The sequence below is a fragment of the Diabrotica virgifera genome, chromosome 5, assembly GCF_917563875.1.
Source record: "Diabrotica virgifera virgifera chromosome 5, PGI_DIABVI_V3a".
In the NCBI taxonomy this organism is placed as follows: Eukaryota; Metazoa; Arthropoda; class Insecta; order Coleoptera; family Chrysomelidae; genus Diabrotica; species Diabrotica virgifera.
In genome coordinates, this window is record NC_065447.1 from 155,132,636 (window position 1) to 155,154,335 (window position 21,700).

At 32.1% G+C, this 21,700-nt stretch overlaps 1 protein-coding gene across 1 annotated transcript; it reads right to left on the minus strand.

Moving 5' to 3' along the window:
• Positions 1–20,743: 20,743 nt before the first annotated feature.
• On the minus strand, positions 20,744–21,052 carry LOC114336883 (actin-binding protein WASF3-like). Its single transcript, XM_028287275.2, has one exon. The coding sequence runs from the start codon at positions 21,050–21,052 to the stop codon at positions 20,744–20,746; it is 309 nt and encodes a 102-aa protein (XP_028143076.2).
• Between the last annotated feature and the right edge of the window lie 648 nt (positions 21,053–21,700).

Below are 21,700 nucleotides of genomic sequence, written 5' to 3' on the forward strand. Positions count from 1 at the left end.
ACGTAATTAAATTTCCTACAATATAGGATTGGTTACAAATTTTAAAAATTGTCACATTCTTCTTCTTCTTCTTGTAATAGGACTATGCCCTGTTTCTTCTGTTACAGTCTTTGCTGCGATCCGGGGCTCCAACTCTCGTACCATCGTTTTTTTGGGTCTTCCTATGGGTCGCTTGGTGTTGGGCTTCTGTGTTTTCGCCTAATGCGCCATACGTTCAGGGTCCATCCGATCTACGTGGTCTTTCCACATGCGTCGTCGCGCTCTTGTCCATCTCACTACGTCTTGAACGCCTAGCTCTCTCAATGTGTCTTCGTTTCGTATTCTATCTCTGAGTGTGATACCTCTTATGGATCTTAGGGTTTTCATCTCTGTTGTTCTCATTATTTGTTTGGTCTTTGTTGTCTCGGTCCTTGTCTCAGCTGCGTATGTCAGTACGGGTCTAACACATGTCTTATAAATGCGGACTTTGCTTTCGGTGCTCATATATTTATTCCGCCAGATTATATTCCTCAGGAAACCAGATATTCTCGCTGCTTTCGTTGCCTGCTGTTTTGATTCTTGCCACAGATGCCTGTCGCTAGATATTTCCACACCTAAGTATCTACAATCCATTACCTGTTCGATTATATGGTCGTCCACTACTAATTTACATCTAATTGGGTTCCTGGATATTACCATCGATTGGGTTTTCTCTTTGGATAGTGTCAGGTTATACTTTTCGGCGGTTATTTTGAATTTTTGTAGTAGGCGTTGTAAGTCATCTTCGTTTTGTCTGATTTTTGCATGAGAGTTTAATGAAATGGTAACAAATCAATTGGCAGTTCTGTCCGACAAAATACATGGAACGTTTTCGTAGTCTGACGTTCCAAATTTTTCACCTGTTCTACAATTAAAACTTCCCCTGTTCCAGTGTTCCCATACATCAAAGTTTGTCCGACTAGACACCGTTAAGCTATTAACAAATTTTCAGCTTGCTATTGATCAACTTTTTTTTTGTAAGCGGGGTCCCGGTCTATTAGGTTTATATTAGATAAAATAGATCTCAATATGTTTGTTGTTTTGAATGTTGTTGAAATATTGAATTTATTTCCTATCGTTTTAAGTTTTTCTTGAAATTTATAGCAGGTATATAGTATGCTAATTTATATTAGCTAACTACAACGTAAATCTCCGTCGGCATAAAAATAGTACTCATACCCCTTCACATTCTTATTCAAATATGCCGCGCCGCTGATCCCTAGAGTAACCATCTTCGATCTTCATTTTTACAGGCTCTGCATTCATCTTCTCCAAAAGACCGTAAAGCGAGACAGTGTTACCTGATCGACCGATTGTTCGAAGAGGAGAAAAAAACAGCCTTCAAGGGCATCCGGCGCACCATGGAACCGATGAAAGAGAGAACGAGACAGAACGATGGAACAATCGTCTTGTAATGGGGTTTTTAAGCGGGTTGTGTTTGAAGGTAAAGGAATGAGCAATAATAATTAGTCAAAAAATGACTTAGTCGATATGAAAATATGTATATACAAATGTGTGATTAGTAGACATAGAACTGATCAAGTAGGTATGTATGTATATGGAAAGTATCTACAGAACACGACTCTTTACCATTTTACCTACTAGATAATAAACATGAAATTTGGATAAGGTACTTCAAACAATAAGAGTAAAAATTCAAAAGATTCCAATTTTATATTCAGTAATGCTCGTCTAAACTACTGAGTTTCTCAGAGACATCATCTAGATCTAGATTAACTCTAATGATCTTTCATAGTTCTATGAAGTGACAAGGCAGTTGAATCAATTTTAAAGATGCTTTCGTACTTAATCAATATAATAAATACCCTTCCAGGAGCCATATATCGACGGAGGTAACTATACTTGCACTGTGATGTCAGGCATGTAAAGTGGATATTCCAAGATTCCTCATTTTTTACGGCAACGCTGTTATATATATAAACAGAACATCCAACTTGTTAATAACCATTACTATTATAAAATATGACAGTTTTTATAAGTTGACATTCAATATCTGAAAAAGTCTTCCATTTTCAGCAGATGCAGCAAAAGACGCAGGTCCAGGTCAAGCCAAATCAATGATGGATTGATTCTCTTCTATTCAACAAAACAACTCTCAGCTGTCAAAACATACACAAAACGAATAATTTTTGCTTAACAGAGACATGGAGACAATATGTATTTCTGGAGACTTTTTGGGTGTTTCTTATGTCTTTTTTAAACTTCGTTAGTCCTTCATTTGTAACAAATTTATGAAGGAATTGTTAAAATCATAAAATATTACATGCTGCTGATACGCTCCCCAGACCTTGTGTATACATGATGGATATTACGCTTCCGTAATTGTATTCTTGTTTCCCAACAAGAAACATTTTCCTAACGACGTTTATTTCGATTAGGATGTACTTCTTTCCGAACGTTTCAGAACGTTTTGATCTTATTAAGTACTGTTTGGTCTATTTTGTTTACTTAAACATTATGTAAACATTTAAACATATTTGGTCTCCATATTACAATTTTGATGGATACGTAAACTACAAACGTCTATGCGCGGCCGCAAAATGAAAACAGTTTAACCAAGGGGGGTAAATTTTGACCCCGGTGTATGTATTTATTTAATAAATTCAGAAATATTTTCAATTTTTAACTCGTTATTTTTCTATTTGACTTTAATATCATTCTAGATACCCTTATATTTTGTAATAAAAAAATTCCCTATATTTTACGAAGAAAAAATATTTTCTGAATTTGGGTTCGATATTTCATTAGTAATAATTTTCTTCTAATTTGTTTTACCTGTTTCCTCCGTTAAAAACTCGTTGGCGCCCTCTTTCGTTATTATCTATTTACTATATCTCTTTTCATCTAATCATTCAGTCACAATACTGAAGGTACTTCATGTATCCTTACTCTCTAGATATGTCTTTCAATACGGAACATGGTTGTCCATCTCCTTATACTTGCGCTGTCATATTTCAATGACGGTGACAATAATGGAGAGGACAAAATTAATTTATTTAAAGAGATGAGCCCATAAGGCCCCATTTATTTTATCAGATTATATTCTCTTATGGTGAGTTGTTTGTGACATACTATATCATTCATAACCTTTTTTTTTGTTTCTATACCTAACCTCGACTCTACACGTGTATTGATATCTTAATTTTGAATATTTCATTTCATTTATTAATATGCTTTTAGTAATCAAATTATTTAACCAGCCCTGTCAGTATCAATTTTATTTTATTCCTTTGCCAATTGCTACTTTTTAATATTATTTGGCAAAGGCTCGCTTCAGTTTTACTTCTTGATGTTTGATATGTGTTTTATAGCTTCTAGTTTTTGGGAATAAATCAACTTTTCTCCGTCCGGGAGCCTCAAGCCGTCTACATCACCGGTGATGCTACTCTAAAGGCTAAGAACGACAACAAGATGCATCCAGCAGCTATCCACCATCTGTAGTTGCCACAGCTAGACAACCATCAACTAGAACTGCAGTGACCTAGGGGCACAACATCTGCCCAGGTCTAGACCAAGTCGACAGCTGTAGCATTCGACATCAAGAAGTTACCATCGAATACCAAAAGCCATAAGTACAATCTAGAAATTGTTAAATAGTTTTTGGCAAGAATTTGAATATACATATTTGTTAATGCATTTAATAAGTCACATTTTTATTATATCTTTATTGTACAATAAACATGATCCTTTAAAGCTTTAAACTATTGTTTTGTTTGCTTCCATTCTGAATTTTCATAGTTCATATTTAAGTTTAGGACAAGACGAACACACACCTTGGGAGCCTGAGCTAAGCCAGGGTGAACGATGGCTATCTTGGATGATTGAAGAATTATTTTCGGATATTACATATTTCAATTAGCTGGGGTAGTTCATCGGTCTCTGTTTCAATGCGATAAAAATGTAAACATTTTGTCTGTAAACATTTCTTAAAATAACTTAATTTTTTTGTCAACTGTCATTTTTGACTGGGGTCAATTTTTACCCCCGTTGGTCATCCGTGTAAGAAAAAAAGAATGTGTGTGTACTTTGTACGCACGTAAGAAGAGATTCTTCTATTTTATATAATAGGTAATTTAAACGAAGTAAATATACTTAAAAGGTTATTTGCATTTTATTTAAAAATCAAACTAACTTTCTTATCTACCACTTTCAAAAATTTTTTATTAAAACAACCAAAAATAAAAAAAAATATGAATCGCCCAGGAATTGAACCCGCAACCTTCCAACCTCAGTACTAACGCATTTCCCACTACTCCAGCGAGGCCCTAGAAATAGACATGTAAGTTTCAGATATAATTACAGAACACGGCGACATATAGTGTAAAAATGTTATGCTTACATAATATTTTATTATTTTACTACAGGGAAACACAAATCCAAAAACACAAGAATTATAATAAATAATACATTTCCTAAAACCACTAATATATTCTTTTAATGACTTATTTGCACGGTTACAGATACATACATACCTATCTTGAAAGATTAGCAATGAACTACATACTGTCAGTGTGCGCAGGCGCGCGGATCATGTACAATTTTACCCTCAATCGATTCGCCGCTAAAGAAGAATATCTTGGTTGAAAAAGGTTGGTCATCGAAAGGTTAAAAAGGGATAGTAGTATTCAGCGTTCGCGGGCGATGTTGACGTCAGCATGTATGTATTTCTAGGGTGAAATGTACTATCCACCTCAAATTTGCCTAAACACTCACTAAATATCAGTGAAAGATAAAAAACGTACAATGTACATATATGTACAATGTATAATACAATAATAAACTAAGTACCCAAATAATATAAAGTGAAATATAAAAAAATTAAGGATAAACGGTAAGGAAGTAGTAGAGGTAGACAAGTTCACATATCAGGAGTCAGTCATGGAAAGGAACAGGGAGTGTACTTAAACAGAATATACAGACGAGAATAATAAAGGCTCAACATGCATTCAACTCAACACTTTAAAAAATAAAATTTGGCAAACGAAACATCGGAAGGAACAAAAATTAGAATATTATAATAGTTGTATCAAAAGTATACTTTACGGAGCAGAAACATGGGAATATGACGAAACTAAAAAACTGCAAACTTTTGTAAACAAATGTTTAAGAAAAATCCTGAAAATATACTGGCCCAACAGAATAACTAATACAAACCTATAGGAAAGAACAAAGCAAACTAACATTATCTACATACTACAGTCAAGTAAAAAAAATGGAAATGGACTGGTCATACCTTGCGGAAAGATGGAAGCAACATAGCGAGACAAGCACTTGAAAACCAACCAGAGCGAAAAATAACGAGAGGAAGACCAGAAAATAGCTGGAAAAGAACTACGAGATGAGACGAAAAAATTAGAGTGAAGTCAAAAACAGAGCTAAAAAAATAGTAACTAGTATACAGTTTATCCAGAGAATAAACAGTTAGCAATCTTACACTTTTGGCCAAAAAATCCTCGTATAAGCTTAAATTTTTAGACAATGGTGATGAACTTTTGTTCAATATTTTACATGCTTATAAACGTGTCTATCATATTGATACGCCAGACCTCCATTACTGTATATTTCGATACACTAATCACCAATCGTTTTACTTTATGCTAAACTTCCTAATTATGCGTTACACAATCTACTAAGATCTTACACGATCTACTAATCAAACTAAGAATTACATAATTCTTAGTTTATCATTCAGAGTAAGCTAGAGCTTATTTACTCAATTTTTATTATTCTCATAATATTGGTTATAGAGCTCGAGCTAACGCTGCTATGAACTCAAGCCCGGCCCTAGGGATTTTGCCGCCCTGGGCAAGATCGGCGACCGCCGCCCACTTTAAAACCCACCCCTTGGTAAACCCAAAAACTCAAAAATTTCACCATGGCTCTTAATTTGCTGAAATCTATCACTTGATGCAATAACGCTTGTGTCTATAATTGTTAAATAGAAGTCTAAGAAGTCAACTTAATATCGTGTCTCCAGATCTAGGTCCATACTTTCATCTTCAGACTCATGGCCAAATTGTAGAAATCACAGTGATTTCTACAAGAGCATCGTAAATTTCTTCAATTTGGTATCTGACGGTAGTAATTGCAACAATTCTACTTTTTCATCTAGTCTCGGACAAAGGTTTCAATGTAAGGCTAGAAATATGAATCTTCAGTATAGCCCAACGATAGATGCTCAGAAAAAGATCTAAATTTTTGCCACGAAGGAAAAGAAAGGAACTGCAAACTGTGAGGCTTTAGCAGCATTGTTCACGACTAAGTTGAGTGAATGGTTAAAACATGGGACAAAAATGGGTCAAATTTTCCAAAGAGCTCAACAAGCTTTAAAAGATTACCATTGTTGTGATGAAAAAGTTTCAGTATCGCTCCCCAATAGAAGGAAGTGTTGTGCTAAAAACTATATTATTGATATAAGTCGTTCTATTACATTTTTCTAATGATGAGTTTCTGAATTTAGAACTTTTTGTGTTTCTTCACTATGGTTTTGCCCGATTCTTGTCAAATTGCTAGTTCTACCCACTATCGCTGTGACTGTAGATGGGCTGGACACTTAGCGCGACTGGACAAAGCAAATTTAATTTTGACATTGGAAAATATTTTACAGAAAATCCAATACACAGAATTATTTGTCTTAGAATAAATTAACCATTTTCTCTCAACAGTTTGACCATTGCACATTTTGTAACTGTAATAGTTAGTTGTAAATCTAAGATCTGAATTATATTTCGGGCACAACTGAGCCTCTGCAACGAATAATTTTGGCGGAGAGGCCTCTTGTTACCAAAGTTGCTCTAACAAAATCATTAATTTTATTGGGCCACTTTTCTGGATCATAATCAGTAATAACATTGTTTCCTGTGACGGTAGTAGTGCCATCAATAGCTGACGTAGATGCTGATCATTGTCCCAGATGGCTGTCGATGAACTGATAGGGGGCGGCAGCTGACGTGGATGCTGATGAGATGCCTAAGTCTGGGTAAATGTTGTCAGACTCAAAGGAAGCGGTAACGGCTGTATGCTCTCTAGGTTGAGCAATATTGTCAGCATCAGTGTGCAACGATTTTAAAAATTTACCTAGGGAAATTTTAAGCCTTTTTGTTTCAATCTCCTTCTCTGCTCTCTTTTTCCTATACTGACAGAACCAGTAAAACGTTTTCTACCATCCATTATTCCACTCACACAATTATTTTTAATAACACTAAACACTTTGGTGTTTAAAATTTGCCGCCCCTAAAATAGCTGCCTTGGGCAGCCGCCCAGTTCGCCCACCCCTGGGGCCGGGCCTGTAATGAACTAGTTCAAAAAATTTATTGTCAGTTTCACGTTTTATAAAGTTATACAATTTGGAATTATTACATTTAGCTCTGTATATTCCATTTTGAAAGTGCTCCAAACATGTTGCTGAATATTTTTCTTCGAATGCGTTTTCTCTGGGAAATACACAGATTCGGAATAATAAAATACATTCAAATTCAGTTGGTCGAAAAATATTTTACACAACGACAAAATAAAATTGTAGAAATTCTTTTTATATTACAAGAGGAGTGGACAAAGCTGCATGAGAAATAATGAATAAAAGAAAACCAGAAAAAAAATCAAGGGTTTGTATATTCAGAACTACTGTTTTTAGACTTTAAATAAACTAAATTACTCATTTAAATAAAAATTTTAAATATGTCATTATTTTCTCTACCCAATATGAATCTCGGGATCTCAAATTTCGGAATAAAAAAACAAAAGACTATTGTGTTATTTCTAGAATGTTTCGAATCAGCAGGTAGATAATTCCATAACCTTGGTTTATACCTACACTATTGTGAATTGTGAACAAACAATAAAACGTTGGACTTTCCCTAACTTGCCACTGATCTATGTCATTATTGTCTGCCTCATATTGCGTGTTAATTATATGCTGGCAATGTGAATTTATTGCATAAACAAAATCGTAGTGAAAATGTTGAAAATCCGTAGCAAAAAAATAGAACAAAAACTAACGATATTATAAATGAAGGGAAGATCAGAAGAAATGGTAAAATTCCGAAGTTATCCTTAAAGGTGTGCGTCCACAAGCAGACTAAAATCTCTTGAGATTTTTGTCTTATGAGAAATTTATGTCAGATGGGTTTCCACAAAATACGAGATATTTCTCTGAAACACCGGAATTATCCGATTCGTTAGTTTACTCTCACATGAGACAAGGTGTATCTGACACTGTTTCCACAGCATCACAAATAATCTGTAACATCAAAGATGCAAACAAAAATTGGTTTACCATATTTAACCAAAGTTGTTAGTAAACTACCATTCATGGGAATAATTATCCGGAATGTTTTAAAAACTTTCTTCGAATGTATGCCGCTGATTTTCAATATATGCTGAATAAAAAAGAATTTTACTCAGTCCCACATACTGGAAAATGATTAATACAACTCTATTCAAAATTTCGAGCTAATGCTTTTGAAATGCATTCATTGCATTTTTTCGGATCCTGAGAAAACTAATAAGTATTTTTGAAAAATTTAAACGCAGAATGAAAGATTAAATTTTTAGCGAGAGCCGAAAGTCCTTGAACACTTCTATACTTAATGTTTATTTTAATAAGTTACAAGAGTAGAGTGAAAAAGAAAATTTAGTGTGATTTTTAATTTCAAATACCTATCTCATTCAAAAGAAACTTTCTGTTTATTCTAAGGGACTTTCGGCCCTCGGTAATAATCTAATCTTTCATTCTGCGTTTAAATTTTTCAAAAACATTTATTAGTTTTCTCAGCATTCGACAAAAATGAATAGGTACATTTAAAAAGCATCGGTCCGAAATTTGGCGCTTACGCTTTTAACAGCCGTATCATGGTTATTGTACAGTACATTACATTATTTTCGTTTAACACCTTTTTGATCACTCGGTTCACGCATTTTTTTTTTATTTTTAACTCAGGACATACAAGTTTGACCCAGGTGCAGATTGCGAAATAAAAATATTTTATGCAAAATTTGCAATGTCTGGTGTTTAATACAATGTTGAAATTTTTGTTTATGAAATTAAAGTCTTATGACGCATTCTTTCACGAGATTATCTCTAGTATATCACGTATCTCAGGTCTATTTCCACAATGAAAATAAATATAATCAAGTATATTCAAATGGGAAATAAGCCACAATTTTACCTAAAAATGATTTTATTAACGTTTCGACGCCCAAGTCGGGTGTCGTTGTCAAAATACAAAATAATACTAAATAAATAAAAATGTTGTTGCTTAGTAAAAAATTCTTCTAATAATTTATTTAATCTGAATTGCCGATATAAATGAGTCAGATTAAATAAATTATTAGAAGCATTTTTTACTAAGCAACAACACTTTTATTTATTTAGTATTATTTTGTATTTTGACAACGACACCCGACTTGGGCGTCGAAACGTTAATAAAATCATTTTTAGGTAAAATTGTGGCTTATTTCCCATTTGAATATACTTGATTATGAAAATAAATATTATGTGTCTTGATTTTTTATTTATTTATAGACACATTTATACACCTACACATACAGTGATGATCGCGCTAATAACCGGCAAAATAACGCAAAAGATGGAAAACATAAGACGTAAAATAAAAAGATATAAAACTAGTAGAGGTGGGAAATTATCCATATAAACCTATACATTACATTATGATATTTCCCACCTTTATACATTAGCTTAAGAACTAGTTGTCTTCAGTCATGTCATAATAGCTATAACGTCGAAAAACATTTTATTTTAATTTCACATGTTAGACCAAATGGTTGAATAAATTAAGACAGATGCTAGCAAAAAAAAACAATAATTAGTAGCCATTTTAATTATAAATCAAAGTATGTAATAATAAAAATAACTCAACTAAAATATGTATTTTACTAAAAAAAAACAGGTTTTTAGGCGGTTTTTTGCAAATAACTCAGAAACTAAGTATTTTATCAAAAAAATATTGTTATCAAAAATGCAGCTTATAAAAAAACGAAAAAAATTGTATATTCATGAAGTCTGCAGACCTAGTAAAAGCAAAATTGGAGTTTATGAAAAATACGTTCTTATTCGTCAAATTACAAATCGAATATTTCAACGTGAAATAACCAAAAATTGAAGCACTTTTCGGGGAAAACTCATTAAAAGTTATTATGACTTCTAAAGTTTTTTGCTTTATTTCAAGCAACTACCTACCTACCTTAACAAAAAAAAATAAATAAACATGAACCAGAATGCCTTAAGGGGCGCCAAAATCCTTTTTTGCTCACAGGCGCCAGTAGCCGTTACGAGGGCCCTGCCTAGTGACACGTATATCAGAAAAATTTGATGTTGGACATGTTAAATGACAGCAAGAAAATTATTTAGCTGTTGTGTTTGTTTAGAACAATCTGGGACAAAATAAAGCAAGTTGTTGAAAATTATAACTAGTGTTTACGAAACTAATACTTTCCTATATCTCTTTTAATGTTAGATATGATATTGACTACTTATTTATTGAAAAGGCAATTCTGTTATCAACTAAACTGGCAGAGTAATTTTACCGACGTTGACCCACTAAGATATTAAATAATGTAGTTCATATCATTTTAGAATATTACCAATACAAGAATTTTTAATGTGATAATGTGGGACGTTAAAAACATATTTGTTTATTATGGCTTAATGATATGTTCGAATAAAAATTTTCCCAAACGAAAATACTAACACATGCTTCATTTATGGTATTGGAATAGGAATATGTTGTTTCTAGGACAGCCTAGAAACTAGTACATGTAAATTTTGATCACGATAACGTGAAACTATTTTTTTAGTATTATTGGTATTGGTGATATTAACTGACATGATATGAAAAACCTGAAGTTTGAGGACGATAATAATATTACTTTTAAATAAAATGGACAGTGTAAGTAAGAAACAGTGACAACAAAACTAAAACTGAACATCAAGAAAAAAGTGATGACCAACCGCGAACATGTGGCACTACAGAACATGGGCGCCCATACCCATGGCAGGAGGGGGCCGTGGCCCCCCCTGGCTTTTCGGATGCTGTATACTATATATGGTTATCCAAAGTATACAAAATATACTGTGTAACATCTTCACGTCTGCCCCCCCCCTGAAAATTTTTATATGGGGCGCCCTTGCTACAGAATGCTGAAAACTTTTGGACTATACTAAATTTACATTCAAGATGCAGTAGAAATAAACAAACCAAACACGTTAAAAGCTACTAGGAGCACTCCCGAATCATAATTTACAATGTATAAACTTTGGAAATCATGATTTGGGATTTACAATGTAAATACACTGTAAATTATGATTCGGGAGAGCCCTAGTAGCATTTGTCTTGGTTTGTTTATTTCTACTGCATTTTGATTGTAAATTTAGTATAGACACACCTACACATACAATGAATAAGACCTCAAACCTAAGACTAAGACCTGTTGAATAAAGGTTCTAAATTTCCTCATAACGAGCAAAGTAAACTACTTTAGATATGTAGTAAATAAGAGGCAGTGAATTTGATATTCCTCGTCTAAATATCCTTCTTCTTCAAAGTGCCCGCTCCTCATTGGAGGTTGGCTACTACAATTTCAAAATCTTCTCTGTTTCTAGCTGATCAAAATTTAGCCCTGTACCTACATTGTCCGATGTTTCTTAGCCAAGACAGTCTTTTCCTTCCTAGTCTTCTCTTTCCCTCGATCTTGCCTTTCACTATTAGTTGATCATATTCGTACTTATTATTTCTCAGTATGTGGCCTACGTATGATATTTTTCGAACTTTCACTCTGTTGAATAGTTCTCGTCCTTGGCCTATTCTATGCTGCACTACTTCGTTTGAGATATGCCAAGTCCATGAAATCTTAAGGATTCTCCGGTAGATCCACATTTCAAGGCCTCCAATTTACTTATGGTTAATATTTTAAGAATCCACATTTCAACTGCATAAAGAGTCCAACAGACGTCCAAAAAACGTCGTCGAATTTCGAGTTTTATTCGAGAATCAGATAGGTAGATAGTCTTTTGATTTTTATAAAGATTTTCTGGTCTGTTCTACTCTCGATCTTATTTCTAGATCAGGATTTAGACTGCTATTGATACAACGGACACACGCCAACTCGTAACTCTTAATGACAAATTTTTTCAAATCAAAATGTACATGTATTTAAATGGGGATTAATTTTTTTCGAATCCTGAGAAAACTAATAAGTATTTTTGAAAATTTTAAACGCAGAATGAAATATTACGTTCTCACTGAGGGCCGAAAGTCCCTGAAAACTTCTATAATGTTTATTTTAACCCTCCGTTAGTCGCTAGGATAAACGGAGCATTAAGAGTCGCTACGATGTCAGAGACCGACAATTTAAACCGATGTGAAGTTATCCATAGATTCCATCCATAGATTTTTTTTTCAAAATATCGCAAAAATACTGGGACAATAGTACTACCAAGCAAGTATATTATTAAATTAAAGGAAACCAATAGTAAAACTTATACTTAATATAAAATTTTATATTAAAACCAATTTTCCACACTTTGCAGTTCATATTCTCAAAAAGCGAAGAAATACACTTTTTATTTTGGATTTTAATTTTCTTTATGAAATAATGCTTATTAATAAACAACATATCCAAAAATTGAGGAGGAGTGTTTTCACTTAACAGAAAAAATAAATTTTAAAGATTCTATGTGTGCGATTCTTATGGAGGAAACATGTCTTAGTTAATCACCGCAAAAACGGAGAATACACTTTTTATTTTGGATTTTAATTTTTTTTTAAGAAAGTATGCTTATTAATAAACAACATATCCAAAAATTGAGGAGGAGTGTTTTCACTTAAGAAAAAAATAATTTTTAAAGATTGTACGTGTGTGATTCTTATAGACGAGACACATGTCGTAGTTAATCACCTCAAAAACGGAGAAATACACTTTTTATTTTGAATTTTAATTTTTTTTAAGAAAGTATGCTTATTAATAAACAACATATCCAAAAATTGAGGAGGAGTGTTTTCACTTAAGAAAAAAAATAATTTTTAAAGATTGTACGTTTGTGATTCTTATGGACGAGACATGTCGTAGTTAATCACCTCAAAAACGGAGAATACATTTTTTATTTTGGATTTTAATTTTTTTTAAGAAAGTATGCTTATTAATAAACAACATATCCAAAAATTGAGGAGGGGTGTTTTCACTTAACAGAAAAAATAAATTTTAAAGATTCTATGTGTGCGATTCTTATGGAGGAAACATGTCTTTGTTAAACACCGCAAAAACGGAGAATACACTTTTTATTTTGGATTTTAATTTTTTTTAAGAAAGTATGCTTATTAATAAACAACATATCCAAAAATTGAGGAGGAGTGTTTTCACTTAAGAAAAAAAAATAATTTTTAAAGATTGTACGTTTGTGATTCTTATGGACGAGACATGTCGTAGTTAATCACCTCAAAAACGGAGAATACACTTTTTATTTTGGATTTTAATTTTTTTTAAGAAAGTATGCTTATTAGTAAACAACATATCCAAAAATTGAGGAGGAGTGTTTTCACTTAAGAAAAAAATAATTTTTAAAGATTGTACGTGTGTTTCTTATAGACGAGACACATGTCGTAGTTAATCACCTCAAAAACGGAGAAATACACTATTTATTTTGAATTTTAATTTTTTTTAAGAAAGTATGCTTATTAATAAACAACATATCCAAAAATTGAGGAGGAGTGTTTTCACTTAAGAAAAAAAATAATTTTTAAAGATTGTACGTTTGTGATTCTTATGGACGAGACATGTCGTAGTTAATCACCTCAAAAACGGAGAATACACTTTTTATTTTGGATTTTAAATTTTTTTAAGAAAGTATGCTTATTAATAAACAACATATCCAAAAATTGAGGAGGAGTGTTTTCACTTAACAGAAAAAATAAATTTTAAAGATTCTATGTGTGCGATTCTTATGGAGGAAACATGTCTTTGTTAAACACCGCAAAAACGGAGAATACACTTTTTATTTTGGATTTTAATTTTTTTTAAGAAAGTATGCTTAGTAATAAACAACATATCCAAAAATTGAGGAGGAGTGTTTTCACTTAAGAAAAAAAATAATTTTTAAAGATTGTACGTTTGTGATTCTTATGGACGAGACATGTCGTAGTTAATCACCTCAAAAACGGAGAATACACTTTTTATTTTGGATTTTAATTTCTTTTAAGAAAGTATGCTTATTAATAAACAACATTTCCAAAAATTGAGGAGGAGTGTTTTCACTTAACAGAAAAAATAAATTTTAAAGATTCTATGTGTGCGATTCTTATGGAGGAAACATGTTTTTGTTAAACACCGCAAAAACGGAGAATACACTTTTTATTTTGGATTTTAATTTTTTTTAAGAAAGTATGCTTATTAATAAACAACATATCCAAAAATTGAGGAGAAGTGTTTTCACTTAAGAAAAAAAATAATTTTTAAATATTGTACGTTTGTGATTCTTATGGACGAGACATGTCGTAGTTAATCACCTCAAAAACGGAGAATACACTTTTTATTTTGGATTTTAATTTTTTTTTAAGAAAGTATGCTTATTAATAAACAACATATCCAAAAATTGAGGAGGAGTGTTTTCACTTAACAGAAAAAATAAATTTTAAAGATTCTATGTGTGCGATTCTTATGGAGGAAACATGTTTTTGTTAAACACCGCAAAAACGGAGAATACACTTTTTATTTTGGATTTTAATTATTTTTAAGAAAGTATGCTTATTAATAAACAACATATCCAAAAATTGAGGAGAAGTGTTTTCACTTAAGAAAAAAAATAATTTTTAAATATTGTACGTTTGTGATTCTTATGGACGAGACATGTCGTAGTTAATCACCTCAAAAACGGAGAATACACTTTTTATTTTGGATTTTAATTTTTTTTAAGAAAGTATGCTTATTAATAAACAACATATCCAAAAATTGAGGAGGAGTGTTTTCACTTAACAGAAAAAATAAATTTTAAAGATTCTATGTGTGCGATTCTTATGGAGGAAACATGTCTTTGTTAAACACCGCAAAAACGGAGAATACACTTTTTATTTTGGATTTTAATTTTTTTTAAGAAAGTATGCTTATTAATAAACAACATATCCAAAAATTGAGGAGGAGTGTTTTCACTTAAGAAAAAAAATAATTTTTAAAGTTTGTACGTGTGTGATTCTTATAGACGAGACACATGTAGTTAATCACCTCAAAAACGGAGAATACACTTTTTATTTTTGATTTTAATTTTTCTTATGAAAGAAATTAAACCATTAATAAATAACATATCCAAAAATTGAGAAAGATTGTTTTATTTTGTTTATTTATTAGATATTCAAAAATTGAAGAGCGTTTATAGTTAAAAAATTTACATGTTGGCATATATACTAAGTACTTTGAATAAAAAGTGCAACACCTCTGATTTCAACGGATTTTATTGAAATTTTCACAGACGTCGTAATGGAGTTAACTCATTACTAAGTAACTTTTTTAATTGTTTTATAAAACTTTTTTTAAAATTTTTTTTAAACTATTTAAGCTTATAAAACTTATTTATTGGTTTTTTGGATATTAATGTGATGATTAATAATATTTTTAGTGTGGGAAACACTCCCTTTATTTTTATTTGACTAGTATTCTTGTGAATTATGATTTACCCAACCATTGTACCATTAGCTGTTAAACTCTTATTGAATAATTATTATTACTCATAAAAGAATTTACCTAAGCTTGTATGCAATCTGCCGGTATAATACCATTTTTGAGAAATGACAAAACCGATTTCTTTTGAAAGTATTGATCAGCTTAAAGAAAATCTTGGTTATTTATTACTTATTCAAATTTTAGTTTTCTGCATTTTTGAAATGAATTTAAATAAATGACAAATGCCATAGTCTAATCCTACTTTTAGAGGGGCATTGTATTCATATTGTAGCTGATTAAATATATTCCTACACCTAGCTTTAACCGCCCAGGTAGTTTGTTATTAATCACCCTTTATTTTAAGAGATTAGTTTTTGAACAGTACTTTTGTAACTTTCCAACCCATAGGATTAAGGGATTTAACATGTTTCTGCTAATAACAATAATTGTTCGAAAACCTATAAAATCTCTGATAGAATACTTTTATACCTTGTCTAGCCAAAAGAAAGAGTGATCACGTGAATATCATGTGAACTCATGAAATATTTTAGGTCTTTGCCTACAAACAGTAAAACTTCAGCAAACAGTCAGAATTTGTGGCAAACAGTTGGTCAGAGTGAGAGAACAATAATACAGTCGTCAGTGTTATCCCATTTACTCGTGCTGGTCGACATTTCGCTGCGAGTTTCTTCAGCTTCTTCTTGCGATTTTGTTTGTGTTAATAAAGCCCAGTCATTAGCATAGCCGAACTTTGTTGATGTTGTTGTCGACATGTCTGCGATGTAAAAGCTAAAAAATGGTGCGAGTACCGAGCCTTGTGGTGACCATTTTTGAGTTTTCTGGTGGTACTTATCTCGGATATCATAGTTACTTGAAATACTCTGTCGGTGAGCATATTTTCTACTAGTTTAGCGTTGAATTTGCAAGGAAAAGTACGTACGAGTTTATACATCATTCCTTCTCACCAGACTGTGTCGAAAGCTGCTGACAAATTTATAACAGAGCAGAATTTTTTTAGTTTTCTTTAAAAACTGGCTTCTATATAGGTACAGAGAGATAACACCTGGTCTGTGCAACCTCGATTTGGTCTAAAACCTGCTTGTTCAATTGGGATAGCTTTGAGGATTGTTGAGCATATTCTGTTAAACATAAGTATTTCAAGTAGTTTATACGTTATAGACAGTAGAGAAATTGGTAGATGGCTTTTTGGTTAGTCTCCCTACTCTCAGTTAAAAAAATCATCGATTACGTTATCACGCCCAGATGGATGACTTCACTATTATGATATATATACCAGTAAATCATAATTTAAAAATAAAACTTGACTTGTTTCGGTATTTCTCTCCAAAATCGGCCAATCTCGAGAAAATTAATTTATTCCAACCTAAACACTGTATATGCCGCTCAAGTCACCCTTCTGACAAACATTGGTACACTGTATGGCATCGTTCGGCGCAGCGCACGGTTGACCTAATTTAATATAATTTTTTAACTAATTGATCAAATCAAATTTTGCAAATTGGAAATGAAAGAAGAGCAATAAAGCTATCTTAAAGTTATAATACAAAGAAAAAATTATGTTCATAAGTACAGTGTGGGCGGAAAGTGGAACTTACATGAATTCTGTTTAAAAAGTATTTAACAATGTGTTACTAATAGAATTTTAGTTATAAAACTCTCAAATTTGCTCAAGTTACTTTTCAAATATCATAATATACGATGCGTCATTAAAAAAATCTCAAATATTTAAATCAAATGACACGTCGACGTCTCAAAAAATGTAATTTTTGAAAAATTAAATTGTTATCTAATTATAATAAAACGATGTTGGGTTTCAGTAATTTAAAACTTGCCCGTGGTTGGACCAATTACAAAAAAGCACTACGGCGGTAAATTTGAATTACTCCTCCTATGTAAAAAGGAGGTATAATATATTTGTAAATCAACAAAAACGGTTTTTGAAAAATATAAGCTTCCTTTTTTTTTCCGAAACAAAGTTTTCGATCTACATTGACTCCCCTAATCTTTATACTGCGTGATTCTGTCTACAATACTTTTTTGACTAATATCAGTATTAATATACTTACATAAGTCTTAAACATATAAATACAATTAACACAATACCAAAAACAATATTTATTCGAAATACCAATGCACGCCCTTGTATACAATGCCGATAACTGACCTATACAACTTCTGGGAAGTAAGGACTCTTCGGGTGTTACTTTTCAAGAAGCACGTAACTGATTCTTTGATCACGCGATTAAAATCCAAAATAAAAAGTGTATTCTCCGTTTTTGCGGTGATTAACTAAGACATGTTTCCTCCATAAGAATCGCACACATACAATCTTTAAAATTTATTTTTTCTGTTAAGTGAAAACACTCCTCCTCAATTTTTGGATATGTTGTTTATTAATAAGCATACTTTCTTAAAAAAAATTAAAATCCAAAATAAAAAGTGTATTCTCCGTTTTTGAGGTGATTAACTACGACATGTCTCGTCCATAAGAATCACAAACGTACAATCTTTAAAAATTATTTTTTTTCTTAAGTGAAAACACTCCTCCTCAATTTTTGGATATGTTGTTTATTAATAAGCATACTTTCTTAAAAAAAATTAAAATCCAAAATAAAAAGTGTATTCTCCGTTTTTGCGGTGCTTAACAAATGTTTCCTCCATAAGAATCGCACACATAGAATCTTTAAAATTTATTTTTTCTGTTAAGTGAAAACACTCCTCCTCAATTTTTGGATATGTTGTTTATTAATAAGCATACTTTCTTAAAAAAAATTAAAATCCAAAATAAAAAGTGTATTCTCCGTTTTTGAGGTGATTAACTACGACATGTCTCGTCCATAAGAATCACAAACGTACAATCTTTAAAAATTATTTTTTTTTCTTAAGTGAAAACACTCCTCCTCAATTTTTGGATATGTTGTTTATTAATAAGCATACTTTCTTAAAAAAAATTAAAATCCAAAATAAAAAGTGTATTCTCCGTTTTTGCGGTGATTAACTAAGACATGTTTCCACCATAAGAATCGCACACATACAATCTTTAAAATTTATTTTTTCTGTTAAGTGAAAACACTCCTCCTCAATTTTTGGATATGTTGTTTATTAATAAGCATTATTTCATAAAGAAAATTAAAATCCAAAATAAAAAGTGTATTTCTTCGCTTTTTGAGAATATGAACTGCAAAGTGTGGAAAATTGGTTTTAATATAAAATTTTATATTAAGTATAAGTTTTACTATTGGTTTCCTTTAATTTAATAATATACTTGCTTGGTAGTACTATTGTCCCAGTATTTTTGCGATATTTTGAAAAAAAAAATCTATGGATGGAATCTATGGATAACTTCACATCGGTACAATTTAAAAAAAAATAGTTATTGCTATAAAATTCATACAAATATTTTATATTGTGTATAGGAATGACTGAAAAATATTTTTGAACATGTTTTTATTGAAAAACAACACGTAACTACGTAATTTTCTTGTCTTGCTCTAACATTTCCCGGTGGAACAGCCTTTTTCCATTTGATAACTCCATCTTTTCCAATAAACGCTAAGGTATTACTTCCACTTTATTCTTCCTCGTCGGATACATCTTGTTCCGATTCACTTCCGCCATCCCTTTCCTCAATTTGATCGATTTCATTTTCACTTCCCTCATCGTCAAAATAATTGTCATCATCGCTAGGAACTCCATTTCCCATAATTCCAACAAACGTTTTTGTTCGGCTTCAAAGGACATCTATAAATAAGATTTGACCAAAACTTACCGATAAAATGCAATAATAAGATGCTAAATCTTCACCTGAACTGCAAGTTATGCCAATAAAGTAATAACCACACCGTTAGTCGCTACGGAGTCTTGCACCGAAAATAGCTATAAAACTCGCACCACTGTACCCAAGTAGGTAAGAATGTATACTAACACGAGGTTAGTTGATAGGAAGAGGTACAGAAAGTGGCGATAGAAAAAACCAGTCATTTTGTAAATCCCGAATCAATAATGCTGTCGTCGGTGTGTGACACCGACAGCGACTAACGGAGGGTTAATAAGTTACAGGGGTGAAAAACTAAAAGAAAATGTAGCGTGATTTTCAATTTCAAATATCTCATTCAAAAGAAACTTTTTATACATTCTACGGGACTTTCGGCCCTCGGTAATAAAGTAATCTTTCATTCTGCGTTTAAATTTTTCAAAAATACTTATTAGTTTTCTCAGGATTCGAAAAAAATGATTACATTTAAAATACATTAAAAATTTTGACAGGCGTCAAAATGTTCCTTTCCTCTTAATATAATTCTAAAATATATTTCAAGGCATTGACCGTGTTTCGAAAAGTATTTAAATATCTACCCAAAAGTATAATGTTTAATATTGCTGAAGAAAATTTACCGCATGAAGAAAGAAAAGATGTCTGATGACCGTTACAAATTCCATTCCAACAAGAACAAGGGTAAACGTAAAGTAACCCTAAGAAACGTTAAGAAATAACACAACAACGCCAGGTAAATGTGAGGCATTAGTAAACATCTTTTTACAAAGTAAACAGCTTTTTACTGGTTGTTTTCTGTAAATTTGTATAGAAAAAAAAAAAGAAAAATAGAATTCCGCCAAAATATCATTTATTTTTGTTTTCTGTATACTTTGTACACAAAAAAAAACAGAAAAGTAACCGCATAGATCCCGCCAAATCATCTTTTTTTTAATAAAACTAGTTTTATAAGATAATTCTACAGTTTCTACACTAATGGCTTGTGTAGCTATAAACTTCTATCAAATAGCATAGCAAAACAAAGCCTTCTTGTTATTTTTTACTTTAGAATGCCAAAAAAACTTTATTTATAAGTAAAACAACCAGCAAACGTAGGTGAGCCTAAACAACAACCTAGGCTTGTGTTATAAACTTTATCAAATAGCATAGCAAAAGAAAGCCTGTTATTTTTTACTTTGGAATGCCAAAACAAGTTTATTTATAAGTAAAATAATCAGCAAAAGTAGAAGAGCCTAAACAACAACTTTAAGACAGTAGGTACTTACGGACTGTAACTTCCTTGGGATCAAACTTTTCCACTTTGCCTCCGACATTGGTGATCCTAACTCTGAGCACCTCCGACCTCTTCCTGATACCTTCGAGCTGTCCCCCCAGATCCTCGAAGATATCATTGGCCGCCAACACCAAAGAAGCAAGCTGCCTGAGAGCATTGCACAAGGTGTTATTGTTAACGGCCTCCAGCTCGTAATCTCCGATTTTGGGGTGGCCATTCTCGTCGAAAAGTTGAGTCCTGCTCAAAAATTTCGGCTCAACAAAACGCTGCACGAAGGGCATCACACAAACACTAAAACACACTTTCACTCACAATCACTGTCTCATTGTTGTCACATGGCGATGTTTTCGATAAAGTAGACGCGCTTATACACGCGCGATTGATATACCACTACCTGCGAAGGCTGACATACGATTAAAGTTTTGAGAAGAGCGGTCGAGCGGTGGCATGGGCGAAGAGCCGGTGCGATGCGGCTTCCCGCTGTTAGGTTTTTTGAATCAGGAACGTGCGCAGCAATACACTTGTTGGACCGGCCATCTATAGTTTTACGTTTGAACTGAATTGGACTTAAAATGTAGAATCCTTTGTTTAAAAACAAAATGCTATATAATGTAAATGTTGTATGTTTCTAATTTTATTACGACTTTTTTTGGGAACTGAATATAAGATAAATCAAATTATAGAAGTAAATAAGTTTTCAAAACAGTTATTACTATAAAAATAGAGGTAAAATATTCGGTTTGTTAAGCGAATTCGTATAGAGGGCGCTTTGGATGTCGGATACTTACAAAAATATTATTTTTTTGTAAAAAATGTTTACAGTTTTATTAAGTTTTGAAACAACTAGGAAGGCAGGAAGGATGCCAAATAGAAGTAATTTTATTTTTTCATAATTAAATTCTTAAACATATTAAGTGATGGATTCGACC